The sequence below is a fragment of the Vanessa atalanta genome, chromosome 1 (assembly GCF_905147765.1).
Source record: "Vanessa atalanta chromosome 1, ilVanAtal1.2, whole genome shotgun sequence".
NCBI lineage: Eukaryota > Metazoa > Arthropoda > Insecta > Lepidoptera > Nymphalidae > Vanessa > Vanessa atalanta.
Window position 1 is genome coordinate 10702098 of NC_061871.1, and position 25261 is coordinate 10727358.

Genomic DNA, 25261 nt, shown 5'->3' on the forward strand with positions numbered 1-25261 from the left:
AAAATATATAAATTTTCTTTCTAATTTTAAACGAACACAAATTGTTTTCGCGTAAGCGGCAGATTCGTGAGATTGAAAATGTTAATATAAATTAAATTATTATAATTACAATATACATTTTATATATTTTATAGAGTTTCAGTGCTACGGTAGATTCCATTCTGCCAAAAAGTCGAAAATAAAAAAAAAATCGCAGTAAAGACCTTACTAAAATATATAAAATGGATAACTTACACACCAATATATTAAAGTTTAAAAAAAGGGTATATTTTAAATATTGACATAATATATATTACTCGTTCACAATCACAAACATTTCATCTTAGAACTATTAAAAAAAGTATTCCATAAATACTTAAGATTTTAAGCATTCGAATTACAATCCCAATCACAGAACTTCATACATTAGCAACGAGTCTCGATAATATCAGGTTCGAAGGAAGAATCGCTAAGATCATCTCTTGGTGGTATTGGAATAACATTTTCAACACTTTCTAAATAACTAATGGATCTGTTTAATTTATTAAAGCTTTTAAATTGATTACTCTCATCTAATTCATAATCCGATTGATTATAGGTAGGAACGTATCCTATATTATATGTTGAATTCTGTGAAACTGTATCAAAAGTACCAGTTCCTTCAGAAGTATCGGTTAATATTGTATTTCTAGCTACATAGTGTTGTATTCTACCACCTGATCTAAAATAATCTGAGCTGTTCTGTTTTTTAACTAAATTAAAATGATCATCTAATGGTACGAAATAAGTCTTGATGTAGCCTCTGCCTTTTACGAATGTTTCTCCTCTGTAAGTTGTCAGGATTCCACATTCATCCAAAATAATCGCGGTATTTTCTGTAACCTTGAAAAAAAAAAATACAATGTATTATTTCTATAATAAAACATTTAATCTTGACATAAGAGGATTTGAAGCTTTTTGATTATTATGTACATTGCCAAGAAGCAATCAATCAAAATCTTTATTTATTATCGAACATAAATAATAAAAACATATTAAATTTACGACTTTTTTGCTAACATAATATAAACAAAGTGTTAAGTCATAGAACTAACCTGTATTCTACCGGTTTCACCAGTAGAATCCATTCGCGAGGCCATGTTGACAGCATTACCCCAGATATCGTACAGAGGTTTTAGTGACCCAACGACACCGGCTGCTACTTCGCCGTTTGATATTCCTTTAAATAAAATACTGTTATAAATAAAGCGACAGGTTGAAATGTCCCACCGATGGGCTGTTTCCTCCTGTATTTTTTGAGGTTAATCAATGTAATGGGAGACACGTGAGGCAGATTGATGTGATACTTTCCTTTACAGGTAAACACAATATAAATTTTTAACATAAATTAAGCATATGGAAATTGAATGGTGTTTGCTTGGGTTTGAACAACTTCCATGCATATCAACGAATTGAGAAAATTTTATTGCATGAATCTTTCACGTTTCTTAACCAATGAGCCAATACTGTGAATATGATGTTGAATTGTTTCACAAAAATTGCAAATAGTTTAAATACCAGATACCTATTCGTAAGTTTAATCCTTCGAAACTTTGAAAAGAACCGCGATTGAAAGTTTGTAACTGCATCATCATAGCTGCTGCAAATTCGACCATTGTAACCACGATAGTTTGATTATATGGCGTATTTTTCGCTCTATCGAAAACTGAGCTGTAGGACGAAGAGTCGAACGAATCTCGTCGATTTGGGTCTAATCCACATGCTGCCATATACGTCCAGCCTGCCATTTTGATCTTTTCCACTTTATGTATTGACGTACCAGTTAGAAGAAGCTAAAAACATCGACGAATGACTTTTAGAAAATATATTTCTTGTATTAAACTGTAATAAAAATTGCTTTTTTAATAAACTCACCCGATCAAAGTCAGATATGACCTCGTCTAAAATGCTAAGAACGAATTTATCACTTAAGTCTGCGTCGTTTTCGAGTCCTAATTTGTAGTCTGTCAGTGAAGCGAACATTACCGCCACATTATCATATTTCTCATAATACAATTCATCTATAGACCTATTTAGATCTAAATATACTTGAACTGAAAAAGTTATATTGGCATTAAAATAAATTACCTCTACTAAAAAAATATCACTAATATGTAATAATTAATGATATTCTATTGGATAGCTTATACGCAACAGCCTGAGCTCAGTTCAAAACGTTATTGGATTTTTCTATTGAGACGTTAGGTTTTAACTGTTTAAGTCCTATCAGATTATAAGAGTAAGAGAATGTGTCCTTATGTATGTATTCACTATAATATGTATGTCCCAAATACATGGCTATATTCAAATGGGCCCCATGTCCGAAATCGGTCACGAGGACATCATTAGGTTTTTTTATTTGTATGAAAATACGTACCCACATGAGCAGGTAAAATATTTTCAAGAAGCATATTATTGACTTTCAACATCGTCTCAGCTTCCTCCTGTTCCTCGCTTAGCTGTATTTGCCACAAGTGATCTAATCGATTTCTGTATTCAGTAGTTCTGTCAATCCAGTATAATGTAATTGTTATAAATATCACTGACAATGTGTGCGATATTCTCGGGTCTAAGCCCACATTCCAAGTGAGATCTGTAGAGAAGAGCGATGACTTAATTTCCCACACTACCCACAGGTAGAAAGTGGTCATTATTCCAGCAACAATCCATTTGAATATAAAAAATACTCTGCTAAATAAAAAGTTCAAGAGCAGTGCCAAGCTCCAACACTGAGTGACATGCTAAAAAAAAATTTACGTCAGTTTAATAATGTTTTTACTTTTAAAATAAATATTAAAAGAAAGAAAATATGATTACCCACGACGACACGCAGTTCGACAAAACGGTTGCAATCGAAGGTTCTACTTGGACCTCGGTGCAAGCAATGACATTTACCATCGAAGTAGCGGTTAGACCCAAGCTTATCATTACATACATAGCTGTTCTTATTTTCGCTGATTTTATTATTGTGAGAGACGTATCGTAAAGTTTTCGAAGCCATCGATTTTGAGGCTCGTCGATACCTCTACATTTTATCCAAATTAATTGAAACCAACTCAATGGCTGCATTATAACAAGTACGATGACTAATAGCGAACACAAAGTTTTCGTATACCATACGAATTCGAAATACCTGAAAACACATAACAAAATTTTAGATAAAAATAATGGTAGTTCTAATCTTACTCTTATATATTGTATAAACATTTATCTATAATTTGAATTTGAATTTTAATGATATAAATTCTTGTTGACAAAATTGCATTAAAAATACATAAATTATCTTAAATAAATTCGTTGGAATGTATAAATTAATATTCAATCTTTTGCATGTTTATAATGAAGGTAAACTAAAAAGTTAAATTCCTAGTCACCTATTATCACTTATTATCAAAGGATAATAGTTTTGGAATTTGGAATTAATTGGAAAGCCAAGATATCAATCTGAAAGTATTTTAATTTACTATTATTAACTAGCTTATTACTGATTGTAACTAGTGCACGCCCGCTTCACGAGGCGCAAATTAAAACATAAACAACTTCTATAAGAAGCAATTTTTATACAAATGTACTTGACATCTATCAAATTGATCGCGAATTTCTTGGTTCAAACCCTGAGGTTTGAGCATATAAATTGGAATGTCTGGAAGTTGGAAGTGTTACGGAAAGATTTGCCGTCCCGTTGGATTACAAGAAGAATGGGGGAATAGAGAGTGCATCGGCAAATGGGTCACTTGATGTTAAGTGATCACCACCGCCTATAGACGTTAACGCTGTTAGAAATATTAACCATTACTTACTTGGCCAATGCCCCACCAACCTTGGGAACTAAGATATTATGTCCCTTGTGCCTGTAGTTACACTGGCTCACTCGTCCTTAAAACCGGAACACAACAATACCAAGTATTGCTGCTTGGCGGGAGAATATCTGAAGAGTAGGTGGTACCTAACCAGATGGGTTTGCACAAAGCCCTACCACCAAGTAAGTTAATTATAAAGATTTGCGCACACACTTGGGCACTATATGTCCTTCGTAGTTGACTGGTCTCCTCTGAGATTGGCGGCCGTGAATAAGATCGGTCACGAGGACATCATCATTGGTTTGGGTAAAACGCTACTATAAATATTGGATATGAACCCCCGATCTTCATTTAAGGTAAAAATGATTATATCCTCTAGGCTATCTCGGGTCCATCCATCTCGTTAGTTTAGTATATAATACTTTTCCGTAATAATAATAAAATTGGTCGAACAAAGAATGTAAATTTATCATACTTACCAATTAGTAGTCACTCCATTGATTATCATGATTAAGATCAATATAATGAGACAACATGTTATGTAATATTTAAATAACGGATCCGGTTGCTGCAGAAATGATCCTTCCAGCTTCAAATTTTTGTACATCAATGTTATCCGGTTTAAACTAGATTCGTGTTTCAAATGTTCCCTAGAATGTGACGTGTAATATTTCATATTTTGGATTACATTTAAGATTTTATGATTGATAAAAGATTTTTTAACTATATTACCTTTTTATTTTGAATAAGACGTTATTGATTCTATAGATTTTGTTATCGTTTTCAAAGCCGGTATGTGATTTCCGGCGAAGTATAATACATATTTTTTAACTTTTAATTAAGTACGTTTAAAATAATTAATTTAAAAATCGGTACAACTTCTTACATTAATCTCCAATATCAAAAGCAACGGTTTTGAATGACTTTGGTCAGTTTTAACCAATTTGATATTACTCTGTATTTTAATTGGAAAATGGCAGCTGATAGACAATAGGTATCCAATGAGCAATCAATATTTAATCATACTAGCTAATTTGACTCATCATTTTGAAACTGACAATGAGTTAATACATAGGTATATTTACAAGCAGACCCAGCCACGCGTTGCTGTGGCTACGCTTTAGGTTGAATGATATTGTTTAGCTAAAACCCTCTGAAGTACGGTACTTAAATAAAATCGTACTAAATTTAATGTTAAAATATTCAGCGGTTTTTGAGTGACATTCAAAACAACGTCGATCTTTTAAAAGATAGAATTCAACGTTTTGCATTGGAAATGCTAATAAAAAAATGTTAAAATGTTTTACGTACGTACTTTCCATTTGTCATATCTTCAATTTCCTTTGCCATTTGAGCATCGGCTGCCTTAAGCATTTGTTGGTATTCAACGAGGTTCTCGTCCATGAAAGCGGTTGTCCTACGAAATGTTGATGAACTTCTATTTTCCGATCGCTACTAAAAATAAAAATAATATTATAAATTGCTTTGGAGTGTAAAATACATTAAAAGTGTAATAGTTTGTTGATACAGAGCGTACTCAATCAAATAAATTGTATTGTATTTCAATGTGTTCAGATTTATATATATGTGATTAATTAATGTTTATAGTTTTGTTAATATTAACAGTGTAATGTTATCAGTCCATCCAGAGACTACTTGTAAATAATAGAGCGTTTGTAAAAATAATTTCGGAATGTAGTTTTGTTTTTAAATGTGTACTGGTTGTCCTACTAAAATACAAATAAAAAATGTCTGTGACGGATTTTAGTAAGACATATAATTAAACGTAATCAAAGACAAAATTTCACTTTTCCATTTCGACTGTAATAAAAGCCAATGTAAATAAAGTTTGATAGTCATGATAGAATAAATGTCACAGAGTAATAACTACTTACTCTACCGCGCGAGCGAGATGTGATTATCTTGTTGAAGCCAACAGAAGCCCTTCGAAATGGTTTGTAATCCGCTGGAGGCTACGAAAATAAATTGAAAAATTTAAATGTTGTCTATTATTTAGAACGGTAGACGAAACCACTTAATTCTTTATTGCTATTATTAAAATAATTGTGGGCTGTATATTATAATACCTTCGGTGGTCTCGAGAGTAGATACGTTTCGAGTTTGTTCTTAATTATAAATGGGTCGCTCTGAGACGCGAAGTTCGGTTCGATGATGTATTCTCTCGCATAGTCCAATAGAAGTTCCAGGGTTTGCTTCGTAACGTGGACTTTACTGAAATATATTATGTTAATTAATTTTCATTTTCACAGATAATGTAATATCTTCAAAGAAAGATTGATCGTATCGAGTAGGTTTTATTTATGATTCGAAATTCAAAAATATTTCCATTTTCATTCGATTAACACGCCTCGACGTAATTTTAACTTTTTATGTTTTTAAATCGCAGTGTTAAAAGCAAATGGAATAACAATATTCGTTGAAATCAAATCCACTTCGGCCATTACGAATGCAACTCGTTTTTACTATTAATAAAAGTGTACTGCCGCAATACAGGTATATTCTAAATTGTATCAAATTCATTTATTCAATTACATTGCAGCCTTCCAACAAATCAAGTTCCAACGTTCAACGTTTTGTTGCATGCAGATAATCAATCTCTCTGTCCCATGTCGGTCTGTCTGCATGAAACTGCAGAACTATTGTTTTAATGACAAGCAATTCAGTCTTTGTGCATTTGCGCCAGGATATATTGTGGGCCAAAACAATTACGAGATTGTACGTTGGTCCGTTGTTGAAATATTGTTATGTCGATTCCACTGCGTTATACTATTATCTTGCCTCAGTACTACACGTAGTTGTTGATTTTATTTAATTTAATTGTTTTTATAAGTTTTACATGAATTCATTTTCTAACAACGTATGTGTTTTTTACTTAGTTTAGCAAGTTACAAAGAAAATAGTAGCAAGTTAATATATACAAGCATTCATCTATGTTTTTTTTAAAAAAAAAAAACATATTGAATAACTCACCTAAAAAGTATTGTTAACTTTTCATTTCAATTTTTAAATTAATAATTTATAAACAAGGTCTAAAAGTACATCATTAACAAATATTATAATTTGTATATTTTCACTAGTATCTGTGCGCGGCTTGTAGTTGTTAGGTACATATTTTAGGGATAAAAAGTAACCTATGTTCTATTCCAGACTATAATCTACCATTTCGGTGCGATTGACTAACATCCACCCATGTAGACTTGTTCATTTATAATATTAGTAAGATTTAGACTATATATCTGGGGAATAAGGTCGACTGAGCAGAAAACATTTTCAATCAATACGACAAATCGTATGAGACGTTACTGTATAATAAAATTAATCGAGAGTAACTATTATTGAATTTAACTTATATTAAATGTTAAAAATCTTACCCGGCTTTTCCCGTGGATTCCATTTTATTCGCAATAGTGACGTCTTTAGACCAGATATCGAATTGCCATTTTCGAATGCCGATCAAACCGCTCAAGATTTTCCCCGAGTGCACGCCGATTCGCATATCAATATTCAAGCAGCGCTTTTCTCTGGAAAGATATATTATTTTTAGCGGTCGCCATTTTTATCCACATTATATTTAAATTGGCGACATAAAAACGTATTTGAAATGTAGAAAATATTATTGCTACTTTCTTAATTTTGTTATAGTTTATCTAGAGGAGTGCTGTCCGTGCCATGATCTATGTTATTTTAATGTGGCTGAATGGGTAACAATCTTAATATATCCCAGCTGGGCTAAGGCCTCTTCCCCTTTTTAGAGCTTATTTCACCACGATGTTCATCAGTTTCAGTTCGATCAGTTTTACTTACGATATTTTACTTCACCACCGAGCACGAACTGGATCCACTTTCGACAACATTCACATATTCTGATCACTGGGCCATCTCGGCTTGAATAAAAGTATTTAGTCTTTATTTGATTTATACTGCATTTTATTACCTATTTCTTAGAACTTAGAGTTTAGAGCTACAATTATCTTCCAATGGTTTTAACATAAGAAAAATGTGAGTTAAATAATTTACAGTTATTATAATTATAAGAAAATAAATACCAAGAGTATTATTAAGTAAAGTTAAACATAAAAATAATTTCGTATAAGTTACCTAAAGTAAAGGATTTATACTAAATAACATAAACGTGTAATATATTTAACATTTAGGCTTCAAGAAGACATTCCATAAGCTGAAGACTTAGTTTGAGGAGTTGGCCGGTTGCCAAACAGATTATTGAGTTTCAGGTAAATTTATATAATATGGATATTACACGTGCTTAAAATTTTAATGCGAATATCTTTTCATATAAGTAGCACACATACATACAAATAATCATGACGTTCCAGAGCTTAAGCTGTAACTTAAATATTTGTCTATTTGTGTTATAAAATGTTTAAAATCCACCAAAATATATCACACGATACCGTTTTTATTTCTATATGTAAATAATATATATATATATATATAATATATTTTTAATAAATTGATTTCTATAAATATCACTTAAGCTTTGTGCAAGCCAATCTGGGTACTCTCACATATACTACCTTCAAACGGCAATAATTAATATTTTTTTGCTCCGGTTTGATGGGTGAGTGAGCCAGTATAACTACATGCACTAGGACATAACATCTTAGTTCCTAAGGTTGATGGAGCATTTGCAATGTAAGGAATGGTTGGTACCTATCAGCGCCAATGAGCGCGAACAGCCCATAGGTCCGTCTACTCATTTTAAGTTTGTATATATAAAAAAAAAACTTCATACCTGACATCTTTAATTATATGTATCATTTCCAGTCCAAGGTCAACGCAGTTTTTTGCGTGCTGTTCCGTTGGTTTCGGTATTCCACTTACACAGTAATAACAGTCACCCAAAAATTTGATACGTAGAACGTCGTGCTCCTGAAAATTAAAATAATTTCAACATATCATAACAATATAATGCCGATAAAAGAGCTGACGTTATAACTTTAAGTCAATAAAAGTTCATAAAATATCAGCAACTTACTTCAGATGCTTCGTCGAACCTTCCGAACAGTTCGTTGAGTAGTTCTACCATTCTCATAGGGGACAAGGTCGTTGATATTTTCGTATAGTTCACAACATCCGCGTACAATATGCTTACATTATCGTGTTCCTCTACATATAATTGACTAAAAGGCAACAAATTAAAATAATATATTTCATTTTATAACGTTGCAAATTTCGAACACCTAGGAAAAATTTAGTGTAAATTTCCCACTCCTGGACTAAGGCCTCCTCTCCCTTTGAGGAGAAGGTTTGGAGCATATTCCACCACACATCTCCAATGGTGGAATACACATGTGGCAGAATTTCGTTGTAATTAGACACATGCAGGTTTCCTCACGTTGTTTTCCTTCATCACCGAGCACGAGATGAATTAAAAACACAAATTAAGCACATTAAATTTCAGTGGTGCCTGCCTGGGTTTGAACCCGAAATCATCGGTTAAGATGCACGCGTTGTAACCACTAGGCTATCTCGACTAATGTCAACTGAAAATGGCTTTCCAATGTTGAGCGGTTGTTACCATCTACTTATATATACCATATAGTACAAATACTAAAATAGTCGTACTAATTGAGGAGACCCAAGAATCATAATATTGACTTATTGAAAACATTGTGATAATGGTACGAAGCATCATCAACAGAACGAATAAAATTATCGAATACGAAATTAAGATTGTACTTATTAATAATAATTAATTATCCGTTTTAAATGATAATTACACTTGTTTTATGAATAGGTTATGAATATGTCATTATGATTTACTAATTAATATCTACAATTTGATAATTAGCACGCCACTTAATAATCAATCGTTGAAATTAAATACGATAATCTAAAATTTAAGATTGTAATAAATTCCGATGTAAGTAAAGACGCACGCAAACGATATACGCTTGACCAAAATTTTATAAAAAGTGAATAAAATACAATTTAAGATTAGTTCATAATATCATCTGTGTCTTTAATTATTCTAGTTGGTGGAGGTGAAATAAGAATTTGATGTAGTTCGTAGCGCCATCTACTGGATCGAATCTAAATCATCCACTCAAATACACACAAAAAAACATCGAAAGCGGACCAAGTGTTACGGAGGAGTACAGCTACATTCACATACAGAAGATTTGTATATATATAAAGATTGACTGGTAATCTAGTATTACGTTATTCAATAAATATTACGAAATTTGTCATATATGGCCGGTTTCATAACCGTTGCTTAGCAACTGTCTAAATAATCAGTCATTCATCTCTTTCTTTTAACATTTGAAAGAATGAGATACAGCATTGATTAATTAATCACCCGTTAGACAATGTTTATAAAGTACGACCAATAATCTTCTGTGAACCGCCTTCGCTACAAATAAATGCCTATTTTAAAGCTGATCTCTCAGTAAACGGGCTATGTAACGCTTAAATGACTATTCAAATCGGACTGGTTCTTGATAAAAGTGCATTGAAATTCGTAAGATATATCGTTCATACTATAGAAAATAATTTTGAAAACAATTTATAATTCTGTGTGTGTTTGTGAAAAGGTTTTATAGATTACTAGTCCGAGGCTTTACCGGAGTAACCTTTATAACACTTTACAGCATGGGGTGAATTATTTAAGGTCCCCGGGACTCAAACTATCCCCGTACCAAGTTTCATGTAAATCGGTTCAGTAGTTTAAGTTACTTTCGCACTTATAATAATAGTTGGTACCCACTTACTAGTTACTTAGTCCAAACTCATAGCGGGGATGAAAACGTGCGGAGCAACTTGTACGCAATACAGAATCTAATATTAGAGAGAGCAAATATTTTATAAATATAAATGTATGTTATATAAAAGTAGTATTACCTAAAAGATTTCATATTATGACTGTGACTCTGCGATCGGATATCCAAGAACATGTTTCGTATGTCTTGCCGCACTCTTGAAACGATATGTTCAGGTAAAATACTCAACATGAGACGTTCCTGAAAATATATATTATCATTAATATAAAATTCTACAGATCAGTAAATAAATTCGTATTAAATTTAATAAGCAGTAAGATATTGGTTTAAAAATAATAATTTCAACTCTAGAAATGTTACGCTCTATACTAAAAATATTTATGTGGTACTGGATATCCGTTTCATTTCAGAAATTTATGAATAAAACAAAAAGCAATCATTCGAAAGACAAGCGAGCGATGAATTTGTTCAAAGATGTATATAATAATAAATTAACGTTAAAGTTCTCAATATGTTCATATTTCTCGTTTTAATAAATAATATCATAAACGAATATAGTCGATTAAACGTCAAACTTGAACCAAGTACTAAGTTTACATTTATTAAAAATCTGTCATTCAGTTGACAGTTCTATTTTATTATTAATATCAGCATAGTCCGAATGTTTGTAACCATGGAAACTAGTACTAGAAAAATACATTTATTATTATTAATATACAAGGAAACCTTCTTATATGCATTTCAAGAAGAAGAGGTACAAATCAATTGATACTCTAATAAAACGCAGCTGACATGGGAACTAAGATCTTATATACTTAACAACACTGGCTTATGCAGTCCTCAAACACACAACAATAACATTGTTGTTTAGCTTGCGCTTTGTCTGTACCTAACTAAGCTTACACAAAATCCTATTTTGCAATGAGCTGTCAATATAAAGTTTTAACAATAATCACTAAATAAAATTACTACATAGTCGCTTCCGCTGTCTGTCTGTCCCTGTGTATGCTTAGATCTTTAAAACTACGCAACGGATTTTGAAGCGGTTTTGTTAATTTATAGAGTGATTCAAGAGAAAGGCTTATTAATTTGTATAAAATACATGCATAATACAGTAGAGAAATACTGTTCATTTTAGAGGTTTCTAGTGTGATATCATAAATAAACACAACTTTTTGCAAACCTACGAGATATATCAAAATAAAGTATTACAAAAACTGTGAAATTTGTATTTAAAGACTGTAGTATATTTAGTAACAGTATTGCACCCGTGCGAAGCCTATGCGATATACCTCTTGGTCCTTGACAAATTTAAGTCTTAGCGTGCTCTCTACACAGGCACGTCTGTCTAAAAATGACCGTCGCGTGACTATCTCGTTCATCAGTCTGAAGTATATACCCATGAGATTGACTCCAATCAGATAAATAACTTCACATGCAACCTGGAATTAAAATCATTAATTTATTTATCGTATTCGTAAGATAATGTCATTTTGAAATAAGAACGCATAGCTTTTAGTTGGTAGATTAAGAAATGATGTAACGATTACAAAATATTCGGCTCCGATAAGAATGTCATCTTGTCAGTAGTAATACTCTTTATTTACTACTATTTATTTTTTAATCAATACTAACAATATTCGTTTAAAACTATTATCTATCCATATCTAAATATTGCAACTTCTTGTGTGCAACTTAGAAATAATATGTTGTTTATAATTATGTATATATGTATATTTTGATAGTCTATAAATATATTATATTTATATTATATTATTATGTGTGCATTATTGGGATGTAATTATGTTCAGTTTATTATTATACTTTAGTATAAATATACTAATATTATCTCCTCCATCTATCTACATGCACTTACCTGTTTTCGTTCTAAGTTTATATCACCAAAGGTTGTCTCTTAGAGATCGCTATAAGCGATAAGACCGCCTTTGCGCACCTTTTGTCAAATATTTTTGTTTTCTCTTTATGTACTCATATGTTTTGCAATAAAGTATTTAAATAAATAAATAACAAAAAATCTTGACGTTATTAAGAAACAGAGATTACTCCGTTGGATGGAAGACTGGATTACTAAAGGTCGCTGGTTAAATTTTACATTTGCAACATTTTTGTATCGTTAATCATCATATAAAAAATATATTGCGAGGAGAATTGTGTCGGATGAAATACTGCGATATATATACAGGATTCAGTGAGGCAGTGGAGTGAGGTCCGAATATTCATTTTAAGTGTCTTTGTCTAGTGTTTGAAAATATATGGGTGTTACTCTTTTTCAAATGCTATTGTCCTTGGGGTTATACGACAACTAGGTTCCAACGCATTATTTCAGTTGTTATATATCAAGGTTAAAACAGAACATGAAAAATATATATTAAAGGTTTTTTCATATATTTGGGATAATTTCGATCATTCAACGACCTCCGTGGTCGAGCAGTGTTTACACCGGTTTTCATGGGAACGCCACTCCCAGGTCCCGGATTCGATTCTACTTATATACTTACATTGGGATCAGAGTAATGTATCTGATGTTGTCCAATACTTATTTATTTACTTCGAATTGAAAATCTTAGTATAACTTGTCATTTAATTTGCTATAATTATAAGTAACAGGATTTTGAAACCTACATAGTTAAGAGTATTTATGTCGGCTTAGCATTTTTACACGGGTTTGATAATCTCGATTGTTAATCTGATATTTATCAATGAATTAAATAAAAGTTCTCTTGTCTATAGAGCGTATGAAAGTAACAGTAAATAAACGAAAGGGAAATTTGTTTAACAGTTTGACGATTAGCGATAGTACGATTTTTTTAAGTACGAAATTAGCTCTAACTTATTTCCTGTATCCAAAGCTTTTTTAAGAGCAAATTATTTTTTTCTTTATTTTTATTTAAGAATTAAAAAGATAATTCTCATTTCTAATTCCCTTCGAGAAATCTTTAATCGAACGAAAACTTTAAACTATAATATCATAAGTTACAGATAAACAGATCGATAATTGAAATTAATTATGCTTTTGTTTTTTTTTTCTTTGTTACAAATAGAGAGATTAAAAAATATACAAATCGAAATGATAAAGAATATGAACGATGTGCATTACAAGCGACTAATCCCTCGATTGCTTGTTAGAAAATAGTACAATGACTGTTGTGTAGTGTATACAATATTATATTGAATTTATTTTTATATTAAATTAATACGTTGTAATCATAGATTTTTAAAAAATGTTCACTTTCTCATCAACGCGTATGGGACACGTTGATGAGAAATTGAACATATTTGTAACACTATTCGAATTCGAATGGACCACCTGTTAGTAAGTAGCAACCGTCGCCTATAGACATTAGCGCTGAAACATACATTGCAAATACGCCACCATCTTTAGAACTAAGATGATATATCTCTTGTGCATGTAGTTACACTGGATAACAAATAATGCTGTTTGGTAATATCCAGGCACGAAGCTCTACCACAAAGTGTCATTGCTTGTCAATTAATAAGAGCTGGATGTATTAGTAGCCGTATTGCTGCTTTTATATTTATCATTACAGTAGTCAATGATTACGACGATGAAGTAACTTGAGAGAGGTCTGACTGAGGTGGATGGTCAATTAGAAGAAAATTGGATTTAAATTCCGGGACTTCATAATCTACAGTCTAATAAACTGTTTTCTAGGTAAAAGGTGCATTTAGGGATTAGACGGTTGCGCAAAACTGAATGATACGGGTACGCTTTAAGGAGTATATACGAGCAAATTATACCACGTAACATGTAATATAGACCGAAAGTTATACATATATGTATATACAGAGTGTAATAAGTGTATGTGCTATACGATAACATTTATAATACAAACAGACAAAGCCTATTTTCGTCATTAAAAAAAAATGTATCCGAGCTAAGCAGCTTTGAAAATCTCTTTAAATGTTTGATTAAATTCAAATGATGATATTTTATTATACATTCGCATTACTGAATGTTTTTATTTAAACATATTATAAGCCGCTGTTACTGAATATCTTTTCAATATCCAAACGAAACATTTCAACTTGACAGACACATATGAATAATATATAGAGGTGCTTAGTGTTTCTAAGACAATAGAAAGGTACCTAGAAATTATTCAAAGCCGATATGATATTCCCGTTTTGAGTGTTATTTTCTTATAATATAACATGATACGTTTAAATAAAATAATGTACATCTTTTTAAAGATGCGCTATTGAATTACATCATATTATAAAATAAATAAATAAATATTGGACAACATCACATACATTACTCTGATCCCAATGTAAGTAGCTAAAGCACTTGTGTTATGGAAATCAGAAGTAACGACGGTACCACAAACACCCAGACCCAAGACAACATAGAAAACTAATGAACTTTATCTACATCGACTCGGCCGGGAATCGAACCCGGGACCTCGGAGTGGCGTACCCATGAAAACCGGTGTACACACTACTCGACCACGGAGGTCGTCAATATTGAATATACATGCTATTCAATGTGTACTACCAATGTTAAAAAAATATATTCTGTAGTCAATCTTAAAATTTAATGTCGAGTTGACATTCCTTGGCTTTTTATCAAAATCGAAAATTCGATCATAGAAAAACCAGTATTAGTTTATGGTTACGTTAATTATGTTCGAATTTCGAACACTGCTCGACCACTAGATATTTATCATTCAGTTTCACTATCTGATTTTGATGAAATGGAACTTAAGAATTTTAATGATAGTCCTCATGATTATTTGTACAATACTACACTTTGAATACAAGTATTATCTTGATGGATCAACTCACCAGAAACATTTTAATTAAGTCATTGAGTTCACGTTAAATTTAAATAGGGACTTGGTAAAAACAGTTACATTTGTTAACAAAAACAAAGTTGTAAACAAAATAAAAAGATATCTAACCCTTACCACCACCTCGATGTTCGGGTTACCGATATACGTGACGAATGCGAACACGAAGATATAGACAATGCTGACAATGCCTCCCAAAATTATCGCCAGGTAGTTATTTCTCATCGGTAGGAATATGTATACCGATAGAAGAGCCATGGTGGAATAAGCTGGTCTCAAAGGCATGCCTTCAAACGCGCTGTATATCGCAACAGTGATATCTGTAATAAAAATATTTTAATATTAATTAAAATTCTTTTTTTTTTTAGGAAATGATGGATAAAGTCAGATTTAGTAATCAGATTAAATGCCGAATGCTTGTTCGTTGTTTATTGCGTCATCAAGTGCAATCGACCATTCCGACTCGAATGAAATTTGTTAATCTTACTTTGATTGAAATATCAATAAAACTTAGTTTAATATCAGTTTTTTTTTTTTATGATATCGGTAAGTGGACGCGCAAATAGGTCACCTGATGGTATGTGGTCACCACCGCCCATAGACAATGGCGTTGAAAGAAATATTAACTATTCCTTATATAACCAATGCGCCATTAACCTTGGGAACTAAGATGTTACGTCCCTTGTGCCTGTAGTTACACTGGCTCACTGACCCTTCAAACCGGAAAACAACAATACTGAGTACTGCTGTTTGGCGGTAGAATATCTGATGAGCGGGTAGTACCTACCCAGACGGGCTTGCGCAAAGCCCTACCACCGAGTGGGCTTATTAGAGAGTTATAAAATATTAAGATAAATTTTAGCAGCTTATTAGAATGACGATGATCGTTTAAATATACGATATAATAGGTTTTACTGCGTATCAACAAAGTGCGATGCTTTTCGATTTTGTAAGGAGTGGATACCCTTAGTGGTCGTATTTCTTTTGACATGGCACTTCATAGTATTTTAATTTCCTTTTTTTAAGTGCACATATGTCATTGTTATTTCATTTATATGCTATTGTTTTTGTATACTTAATTACTGATATATTTCACAGTTTAATTATGTTAGTTATAAAAATAGTATTGGAGTGAGTAGGTATATATCGTAATTTAATCCGGTCAACGGCTTTCTTTATCTCGGAACGCCATAATAACTTTTAAATCTTATTGATTTTAAGCCAAGAATCTAGGAAAGTAAGTATAGGAAAAGAAAATTTACTTATACATGCATACATATTGAACTCATTTTATGTTTTATTAATCACAAGTTGAACTATTCAAATATTTTTCCACAAGTGTAATCTTTAAATGTTACCTGATATAACGAGATCAGCGGTGAGAATAAACGTGATCATAATTGGAATCCAGAACCATTTCTTTTTGAGCGGTTTATAGAAACACTTGCAGAAGGAAAGTGTTGGTACTGCTATCCTCAAAAAATACATTCCCATTGACAAATATGTTGATCTCCACTGTACTTGCTGAAATGTAAATTTATAAGAATTATTAAATATAAAATACTGCCGCTGTCTATGATACTTATGCGCAAATGTTTCTTATGTGTACGAGATGGATTTTAAACTTGAGCTGTTGAAGCTTAAATGAATAATCATTGTTGTCATTGATGAATTTTTTACTTTAAGCCACGTGATGTTGCAATGGTCATCACCAACCATAAACATTAACATAAGAAAAAAAAACCGGCCTTAAGCCAAGGGAGCTAACATGTTATTTTCCTAACAAGTTGGTCAGGTCAGATTACAGCAATACTTTCTAAAATGGCTTGATTGATTTGACTGAATTTATCATGATGATCCGGTAAAAAGTCACGTATTAAAATGATCCTCTGAATTTTGTTCAAAGTATGGCAAAATATTTAAACTGGGATATTAATTACAAATTAATCGCTTTGTTTCTGAGATATAAAATTCATCTTTGCAATCTAATTTTTACTTTGGTTTGATCTATATAAAAATTTTAAGCAAACATTAAAGGCATATTATAAGTGTCAAGGTAATAATATGAGGTAAAACTTACCTCATTGTAAGTACTAGCAATTACCAAAATTATGTGAGTCGTCGAAAAGAATACTAACAGCGATACATAAATGTATATGAGAGTTTCTCTCAACTTGTCATCATATTTTCGATATAAACCTTCTAGATCTTTCTGATAAAACTGATCCTGAAATATGCAAATTTAATATAGCTTTATCCACAGAAAATCTTAATTGAAACAGTGTTATTTTTTTTTATAATACAGTTTGGCGGACGAAATAATGGGCCGCCTGATGATGTAAGTGACATCGCCCATAGACAATGGCGCTGTAAGAAATATTAACTATTCCTTTTTTTGGCCATGCGCCACCAACCTTGGGGACTAATATTTTATATCCCCCTTGTGCTTGTAGTTACACTTACACTGGCTCACTCGCCCTTCAAATATCATATCATATCAATAATCATATAATAGTATTCGCGGTAGAATATCTGATGAGTGGATGGTACCTATCCAGGCGGGCTTGCTTTAGCTGAGTGTATATCCAAAAAGAAATTGATGGAAGAGACAAACATTGCATTGGTCCCAAATAAATAGAACAAGATCTGCAGATTGCAGGCAAAACACTGGCGGACTGAATTCATCCTTTTTTATCACTACTATACTATGAATATTTTATTGTTATAAATAATTATTTTATCAAAATGTTTGCAATCAATTACTAATCGAATCAGAATCTGTCATAGCAATACACGTTCGATGATAAAGCAATATTTTCATATACAAACATTCAGAGTACATGTTAAATATATTTTCAGTTTAATTTTCGATTTACATATAATACACATATCATTTCATGTTTTCGTTCTTAACAAATGCCATAAAATATTTGTCAATTGACTTTCATCTTTATTTAATCCAATTGTATCCAAGGTACCCTTAAATATTTCCAATTCCATTGTTTTCCTCCATTTTGTTCTGCCTCTTGACTTCTGAACTCGTGAAGAGATGATAGTACACTGGTCGCTCTCCCAGAATTCATGGAGTATCGAGCCAGTAATTCCAGAGCTCCGACTTGGAGCACCACGGAGCCCGTTGTCCTTGACAGTGTGCCATCGTCCTACAATTAACATATTGTTTATAAGAAGATTTTATTTAATCGAAACCTGTAAATACTCTATTGTTAGGCAAAGTTGATTCCCTTAAGGAGAAAGTTTGGCTTATTTCATAGTATGGCAGAATGTCATCCGACAGATACAGGTGTTCTCAAGATGTTATCCTATGACGTTGAGTACCAGATGGATTATAAACACAAACATAAAAACATGCGCTTCTGTGATACATGCGCAGGTTTTAAACTTCGTTTTTGCTGTTGTGTCTACAGGGTTATCTCGTGTCCTTACAAAAATGTACAATTGTTTAAATACGATTTTTTGAGAGATAATTCTGTAATTCTGTCTCTAGAAAAAGTCATTCATCACAACATTAGTGTTATTTCATGTAGAGTGATAATGATAATAACGCTAAACTAATTGTATCTGAAGTGTATATAGCATAATGAACTAATGGAAAAGAAAATATTGACCATTAAAATCTGACACAGCTCCGATGATATCTTTCTGCAAATAATTGTCCACACTTAAATTGATCTATAATATTATAAGTGCGAAATTTACACTGTCAGTCTGTTACTCTTTCACGATCAACCCACTGAGCTGAATTTGACGAAATTTGGTAGAAAATGACCTTGAACACTTGAGGAAGGATATATTCTGATTTTTTATATCTAAATCCTACGACCACTCTTCCCCAAAACACAAATAAATACTAATAATAATATATTAATATAATATTTTATACTGCTTAATTCGATATGTAATATTTGTTTAGCGTTAATAAACCCCCTTGGGGGTATGTATGTTGTAACTAGTAATTATATAAAACTATCGTGAATAAATCCTATGATTCAAAAGACGAAATATCGAAATAGACATTTCTGTATTTATAAAAAATCGTGCCACTGATAAGATTAGATGGTCGCGAAGGTCAGATGGGAATCGGTGTGGAAAAATTAGTAACCTGTTGTTCAACATGCATCCGAGACTACGGGATTTACTTTAATACAAAATACCCGTTCCAAGGTTAATCGAATTATTTATATTTGCACTAGATAGGCAATTAATGTTTTTAAAACGCGTGTCTGATACTTACAACTATTCAAGTTAACGAATTAAGTATGATAGAAAATCTTTTACCCTGATTGAATTAATAATAATTGAATGATTACTAGTTTCCGCCCCCGGTTTCGCTCGCTTATGATCAGGGGTACTGTATGTTATTTTTTCTAGACTTTCACTCGTATGCAAAATTTTATGACCATCGGTTGTGCAGTTAAGACGTGACTTTGAATTTAAACAATGTAAGGATAATCCACTACAGGCCTTTTCAAAATGCTATGTCAATAGGACTATAGTTTTCAAAATGATTGGATGTTTGTTGATTTTTCAATTGAATATTATTTCGAAAAATAAAAGCCAGAAAAAAGAAAAAAAAAAAAATTATTTCGAAAATATTTTAAGTCAAATATTTTAGGAATTCTAAATAAAAACAAAGCCTGTTATTGCGTCACACTTTTTAGGCTTTTATTTATATATAACGGCATTTATTTATTCGTATGTATCTGTCTGACGTCGACGTTACTTACAAAAATCTATAATTTATAATGTAATAAGTGTAGTATTTTGATAAAATTATCTTTTAGTGTATCTATATTAGCTTATTAACCGTGACTTCGCTGGAAATTTACGATATTATACGATACGATTAGGATATGTTTTTAAGACTTACTAAATATTATTAACTTGTCAACTTTGAACGCGTGCATCTTAACCGATGATTTCGGGTTCAAACCCAGGCAGACACCACTAAATTTTCATGTACTTAATTTGTGTTTATAATTCATCTCGTGCTCGGCGGTGAAGGAAAACATTTAGAGGAAACCTGCATGTGTCTAATTTCAACGAAATTCTGCCACATGTGTATTCCACCAACCCGCATTGGAGCAGCGTGGTGAAATATGCTCCAAACCTTCTCCTCAAAGGGAGAGGAGGCCTTAGCCCAGCAGTGGGAAATTTACAGGCTGCTAATGTCAACTTTCGTAAATTTCTTTAGGAAATGTACCGCCTGAAACTTGAACAGTTTCACAAATAATTTAATTAAAATTATTCATTTCATTGATGATAAAATCTCAATTTTTCCGTATTCAATAAAGTTTTCCTTTTACACATTGTTGTTTAATATAAGTATAACAGTATAGTATAGGACGATTAAGTAGTACAAAAAGGTAAAACACCTTCGCCGTTCATTACGTTCGTCACGCGACGCATCGTTTTACGTCTTTTATTTTAAAATATTTTATTATTGAACAAATTGCATCGAATATAATGGTAATTAAATTCAAAATATTTTATTATTTAATTATATTTATTTATGATCGTATTATATAAAAGGTTTATTATTTATTAAATGAATGTTTTATTTATTTTGTACCAATTAATCCTTGTTTTGATATATGTGTTTATATAATTAAAATAAAAAGTTTTCATGTTTATTTATAAGTTACCAAATAAAATGTAATCAAACATAACTTTATTAGTAATTGTGAAATCATTGCAATGAATTAAAAAATATTTGTAATATTTGAAAGTTGTATTATATATTGATTTATTTATAACTTTAGGTAGTTACCTAAATCACACTATCAATGTTTTCTTTGACATTTGCTATATATACAATCAAAAATTTCTCTCTCCCGACGTTGACGACGTCCTAAGCCGAGGTCCGGCACACGGGAAGCACCCTTAGGACGCGCTTACTCTGAGCCCTTAAGTGGGCCCCTCTGCACTGAGTATTTTAACTCGCCTCCCCAGCTGATGGCGCTGTGGAGGTCATAAGGGCCAACAGAAATATACAGTGTAAAAAATATATTAAAAAATAAGTAGAGTTATACTAATTATTGGTAATAAATAAAAATATAACCAAAAATTGTCAAGTCGAAGTAGCTTAACTAATTACACAACATAAAAACTTGCAATAAGATTATATTTGTTAATGTACGTCGATTAAATAGCGCCTTCCCGATTTTATAATTTGTCTACATTTATAAGATACTTTATTGACTATGGATATACTCGCACGTAAACACACAAACAAGCGCAAAATTTTAAATGATTTTTAATAAAAAACGTTAACATGGAACAATTTAGTATTGACTTTGACAACTTTGACATATCCCTTATTCTAGTGTCTATAGTTTTACCAGATGACACAAACTTTTGACAGTATTTTGCTTTATTAATAAATTATTTACTTATATTTATTAAGGTGCAATTCTACGTTCTAATTTTATTAAATGCAAAGTTTTTAAAGTATTCTTCACTTAAGAAATTTATTTCTAGAATATTTATTTTAATTGATATTTTATAAACTATTTTCCATCCGAAGATATAGGTCAACATATAATATAGTATTAGGTTAAGGACAAACCTGATCGCAGTGTTTTAGAAATTCAATATTTCGGATTGTGGTTATATGCTTGCCATTCTCATATATTTAATCATGTCGGTATTTGCGAGCGAGAATGATTTCGAATTTAGAAGACATTTTATGTTATAAGTTATTTGATAAGTAATGCCGGTTTTAAACCCCTCTAAACTCTAGTCTATGGTATTTGTTACTGTTATTAGAAAGTGCATAATAATAAAAAGAAATAAAAGCTAAAAGTCAAAATTATTTGGCGAATATTATAAAAGTAACAAGATTTTAAGTGATAAATACACATTGGGGAAGAATTTTCGCCGTTTAAAAAATAAAACATCTAGACACGCGGTAGCGTGTCAGCCAAGTTCTAGTAACAGAACTGGCGTGCAGCACCGTGTGTAATATTACACGAACCATTTGGAGCCACTTTTGACCTCCTCATAACTCAAAAACTGTTTGACATAAATGTGTCAAATTTGGCTCATATATTGAAACTTGCGAGATACATATGTGTTCCAAATTTCATGAACATATCTCAAACGGTTATTTAGATATTAACGTCTAAAAATCGTCATTTTTATCATTATTATGTCATTAATTTTATTGTCGAAAAAATAAGTATGTAATTTCGCTGAAATTCGTTTACCGGTTCTTCTTTTGGTTCTATCGAATCAGTGACGGTAGTTTTTGACAACCTAAATAAATATAATGCAACAGCGTGTAACTGTCCTTCTCCTGGGCTAATACGTTCCCTATTTTTTAAAGAGTTATACTACGAATGGTCTAATACGAGTTGATGGGTACATATGTAGCAAATATTCCAAAGAAAAACATTCATCAACGCCGTACGGGAGATGAATTATAAATATGGCACATGAAATTTCGTTATGTGCTTGTACGGGTTTGAACAACGAATCTTCCGTTAAGATTGACGTAAGTATTATAACCATCTCGGTTTATATTCTGAATATATTTATGTATGTTTTGTATACAATTCGAAATAAACAGTGACTTCAATACACTGTTAATGACTAAGACACTGTGGAATATTTAACAGGTGATTGTAAATTTTTTATAACAATGTAATCTTTGATGATTCTAAACATTATCAATGAACTAAAGCAATTCCTTTGCCATTCAAAGGATACTGTGTCTAATTTTGTAGGCGATAGTAACGACTTTGACATGAACGTATTATATTTCCATGAGTCAGCTCTAATCTCATTATATACACATATACACATTGATTAATAGTCAAAACTAATGTCAGTGTTACTGCATAAAATATGACTCTTGTTGTTTCAAATAATATTAAGATGACTATAAACTCCTTTTTATTTAAAAAAATTTTTTTTGAAAGCCGTTTATGTAACTTGATATGTATACAAAGTTACCTTAAGGCCAAGTTTCATTTAAAATCTAATGAGACTCTCCCGACCACTTTTGGCTACGGCAACCATTCTCAAAGGATATTTCATTACTAGGTATTAGTGCAGGACAAATTAATTACAGTGTGCACGTTTGGGTGTCAACACAAGTGTATTCTCTATTATCTCTCTCATATTCGATGGGACTGCAAATCCGATACAACCTGAATGAGTTTAGTTTCAAGTGAAGCACGGGAATGTATACACTGCCAAATTCAAGATTCCTGGCTGCCACTAAGAATTTCTCGACGAAAAACTGAATAACTTTTGGTTCGTATCAGGGTTCGAAGCTAGCCAAACCTATAATTCGGTAAATTTAATAATTGCAGCATCATGTTTTCATTTTCAGGCAAAATTAAAAGAGGTGTTATCGCGGTAAAAACCCGAATTCAATAAACATATGTATGTAATTGATAATAATTTAATTAGCGAATATTTAATAACAAAGCTTTAAAATTTCGCTATGAAAGAGTTGAGTAATAAAAAGTAATATATTACATATTCGTATATGGTTTAAATATTAATATTTTAAGTAAATATTAATACGGTAAGTGTTTCATCGTGTTTATAATTCATTTTATAATGGGGTCATATTATATAGTCTAGAATTTTATATATGGATTTATTGTACTCATTGTTTTAAACGCAGACGACTGTCAACGTTATGTTAATTAATAAATAAAAAAGTTAGTTAGATTATATAATATTTTTACAAATTTTCAATGCTTTGAAACTAGGGTACACTATTAGAGAATACTGAGTGGTATAACACTTATATACTTTTAGGATCTATGTCAATTCATCAAGTTAATTTAATGCATTGCATGTTGAAAATTTTTATTGATTGACATTATAGCTATTTTTCGTTGCGTTAGGGGACAACTTCACTTTATAATTATGATACCTAATCATAATTTATTATTTACTAGTAAACCGTCCTTTTTGAATTCTACGTAATGTATGTTGAAGGAAAAACATACAAAAAAACGTGTTTTTTTGGGGTCGAGGTCCTTCTCGGGCATGCACAAATAAATGCACCAAAGTTTCATTAAAATGCCATCAATAGTTTAAGAATGCGAATAGGACAAACATACATAAGATTCGTTTTTATTTATATTGATATCGTTGAAGATAAAACATAATTCATTTTTTTTATTTTATTAAAAATAATGCACAACTTGCTTTATCGTTACTAATAATATTAATACATCATTATAATTGTACTAATAATTAATTTATTTAACATAGAATATATTATTACATAAAATTACTCACCATCGTCATTGATGATTGAACATTCTTGTATAAAACAAAACAAATTTCACAGGTCACAATAAACAAAAATATTTGTCTTCAACTAGTCCTCAAATACCGATCACTAACGTAAGAAGCTCGAGTCGAATTGATAATGATTGATAAAAATAATTTGATAAGCGCCACTCATCGGACGCTGGTATTAGCAGATTACGATAAACGTCTTATCGTTGTACGCTTGAATCAGGTTGTGATGAATTACGATTTACATACGATTTGAAACCGATTTCACTTGTAAATCCTTTTAGAAATAAGATAAACAATGTTCGATCAACCGGTATCGTATTATCATTACTAGAATTAACATTTTAAAGATTATTTTATTGCAATATCAAAGAATGTAATGGCAAAATAGGTTATAGGAAACGATGTGACGTTACGAAGCAAGCAGTACCGCCTACTTCGTGGAATGATATAACACAAATGATGCAGTTGTGTTCTGTACGATGTTTAAATAATGAAATATTTGATAAACGTTTATTTCGAAAGCAGACAGTCAAAACTTTTGAATGAAACTGATTTCTAA

At 31.5% G+C, this 25261-nt stretch overlaps 1 protein-coding gene across 2 annotated transcripts; it reads right to left on the reverse strand.

Annotated features, from left to right (window-relative positions):
• Positions 1-316: 316 nt before the first annotated feature.
• LOC125064628 (adenylate cyclase type 2-like) lies at positions 317-24961 on the reverse strand. Of its 2 annotated transcripts, none has more exons than XM_047671791.1 (20): positions 24697-24961; positions 18393-18575; positions 17495-17641; positions 16773-16938; positions 15532-15734; positions 11875-12024; positions 10704-10822; positions 8836-8980; positions 8593-8729; positions 7211-7360; positions 5906-6050; positions 5714-5791; positions 5134-5270; positions 4298-4468; positions 2836-3151; positions 2396-2759; positions 1894-2072; positions 1544-1811; positions 1074-1198; positions 317-861 (listed from the first exon to the last, which is right to left on the reverse strand). In XM_047671791.1, the coding sequence occupies exons 1-20, from the start codon at positions 24703-24705 to the stop codon at positions 406-408; spliced, it is 3648 nt and encodes a 1215-aa protein (XP_047527747.1). In that variant the 5' UTR covers positions 24706-24961; the 3' UTR covers positions 317-405. The 2 variants fall into 2 exon arrangements, with proteins under 2 accessions (XP_047527747.1, XP_047527739.1); XM_047671783.1 differs by having other exon boundaries at positions 15526-15734.
• Between the last annotated feature and the right edge of the window lie 300 nt (positions 24962-25261).

What these genes read in the sequence shown, in the direction of transcription:
- LOC125064628 (XM_047671783.1), bottom strand. An exon ending in GGAATTGGAAATATTTAAGG is followed by an intron (nt 17,642 to 18,392) that starts GTACCTTGGATA and finishes TGCATATTTCAG; the next exon opens with GATCAGTTTTATCAGAAAGA. An exon ending in CATAATATGAAATCTTTTAG is followed by an intron (nt 8,981 to 10,703) that starts GTAATACTACTT and finishes GTTGCCTTTTAG; the next exon opens with TCAATTATATGTAGAGGAAC.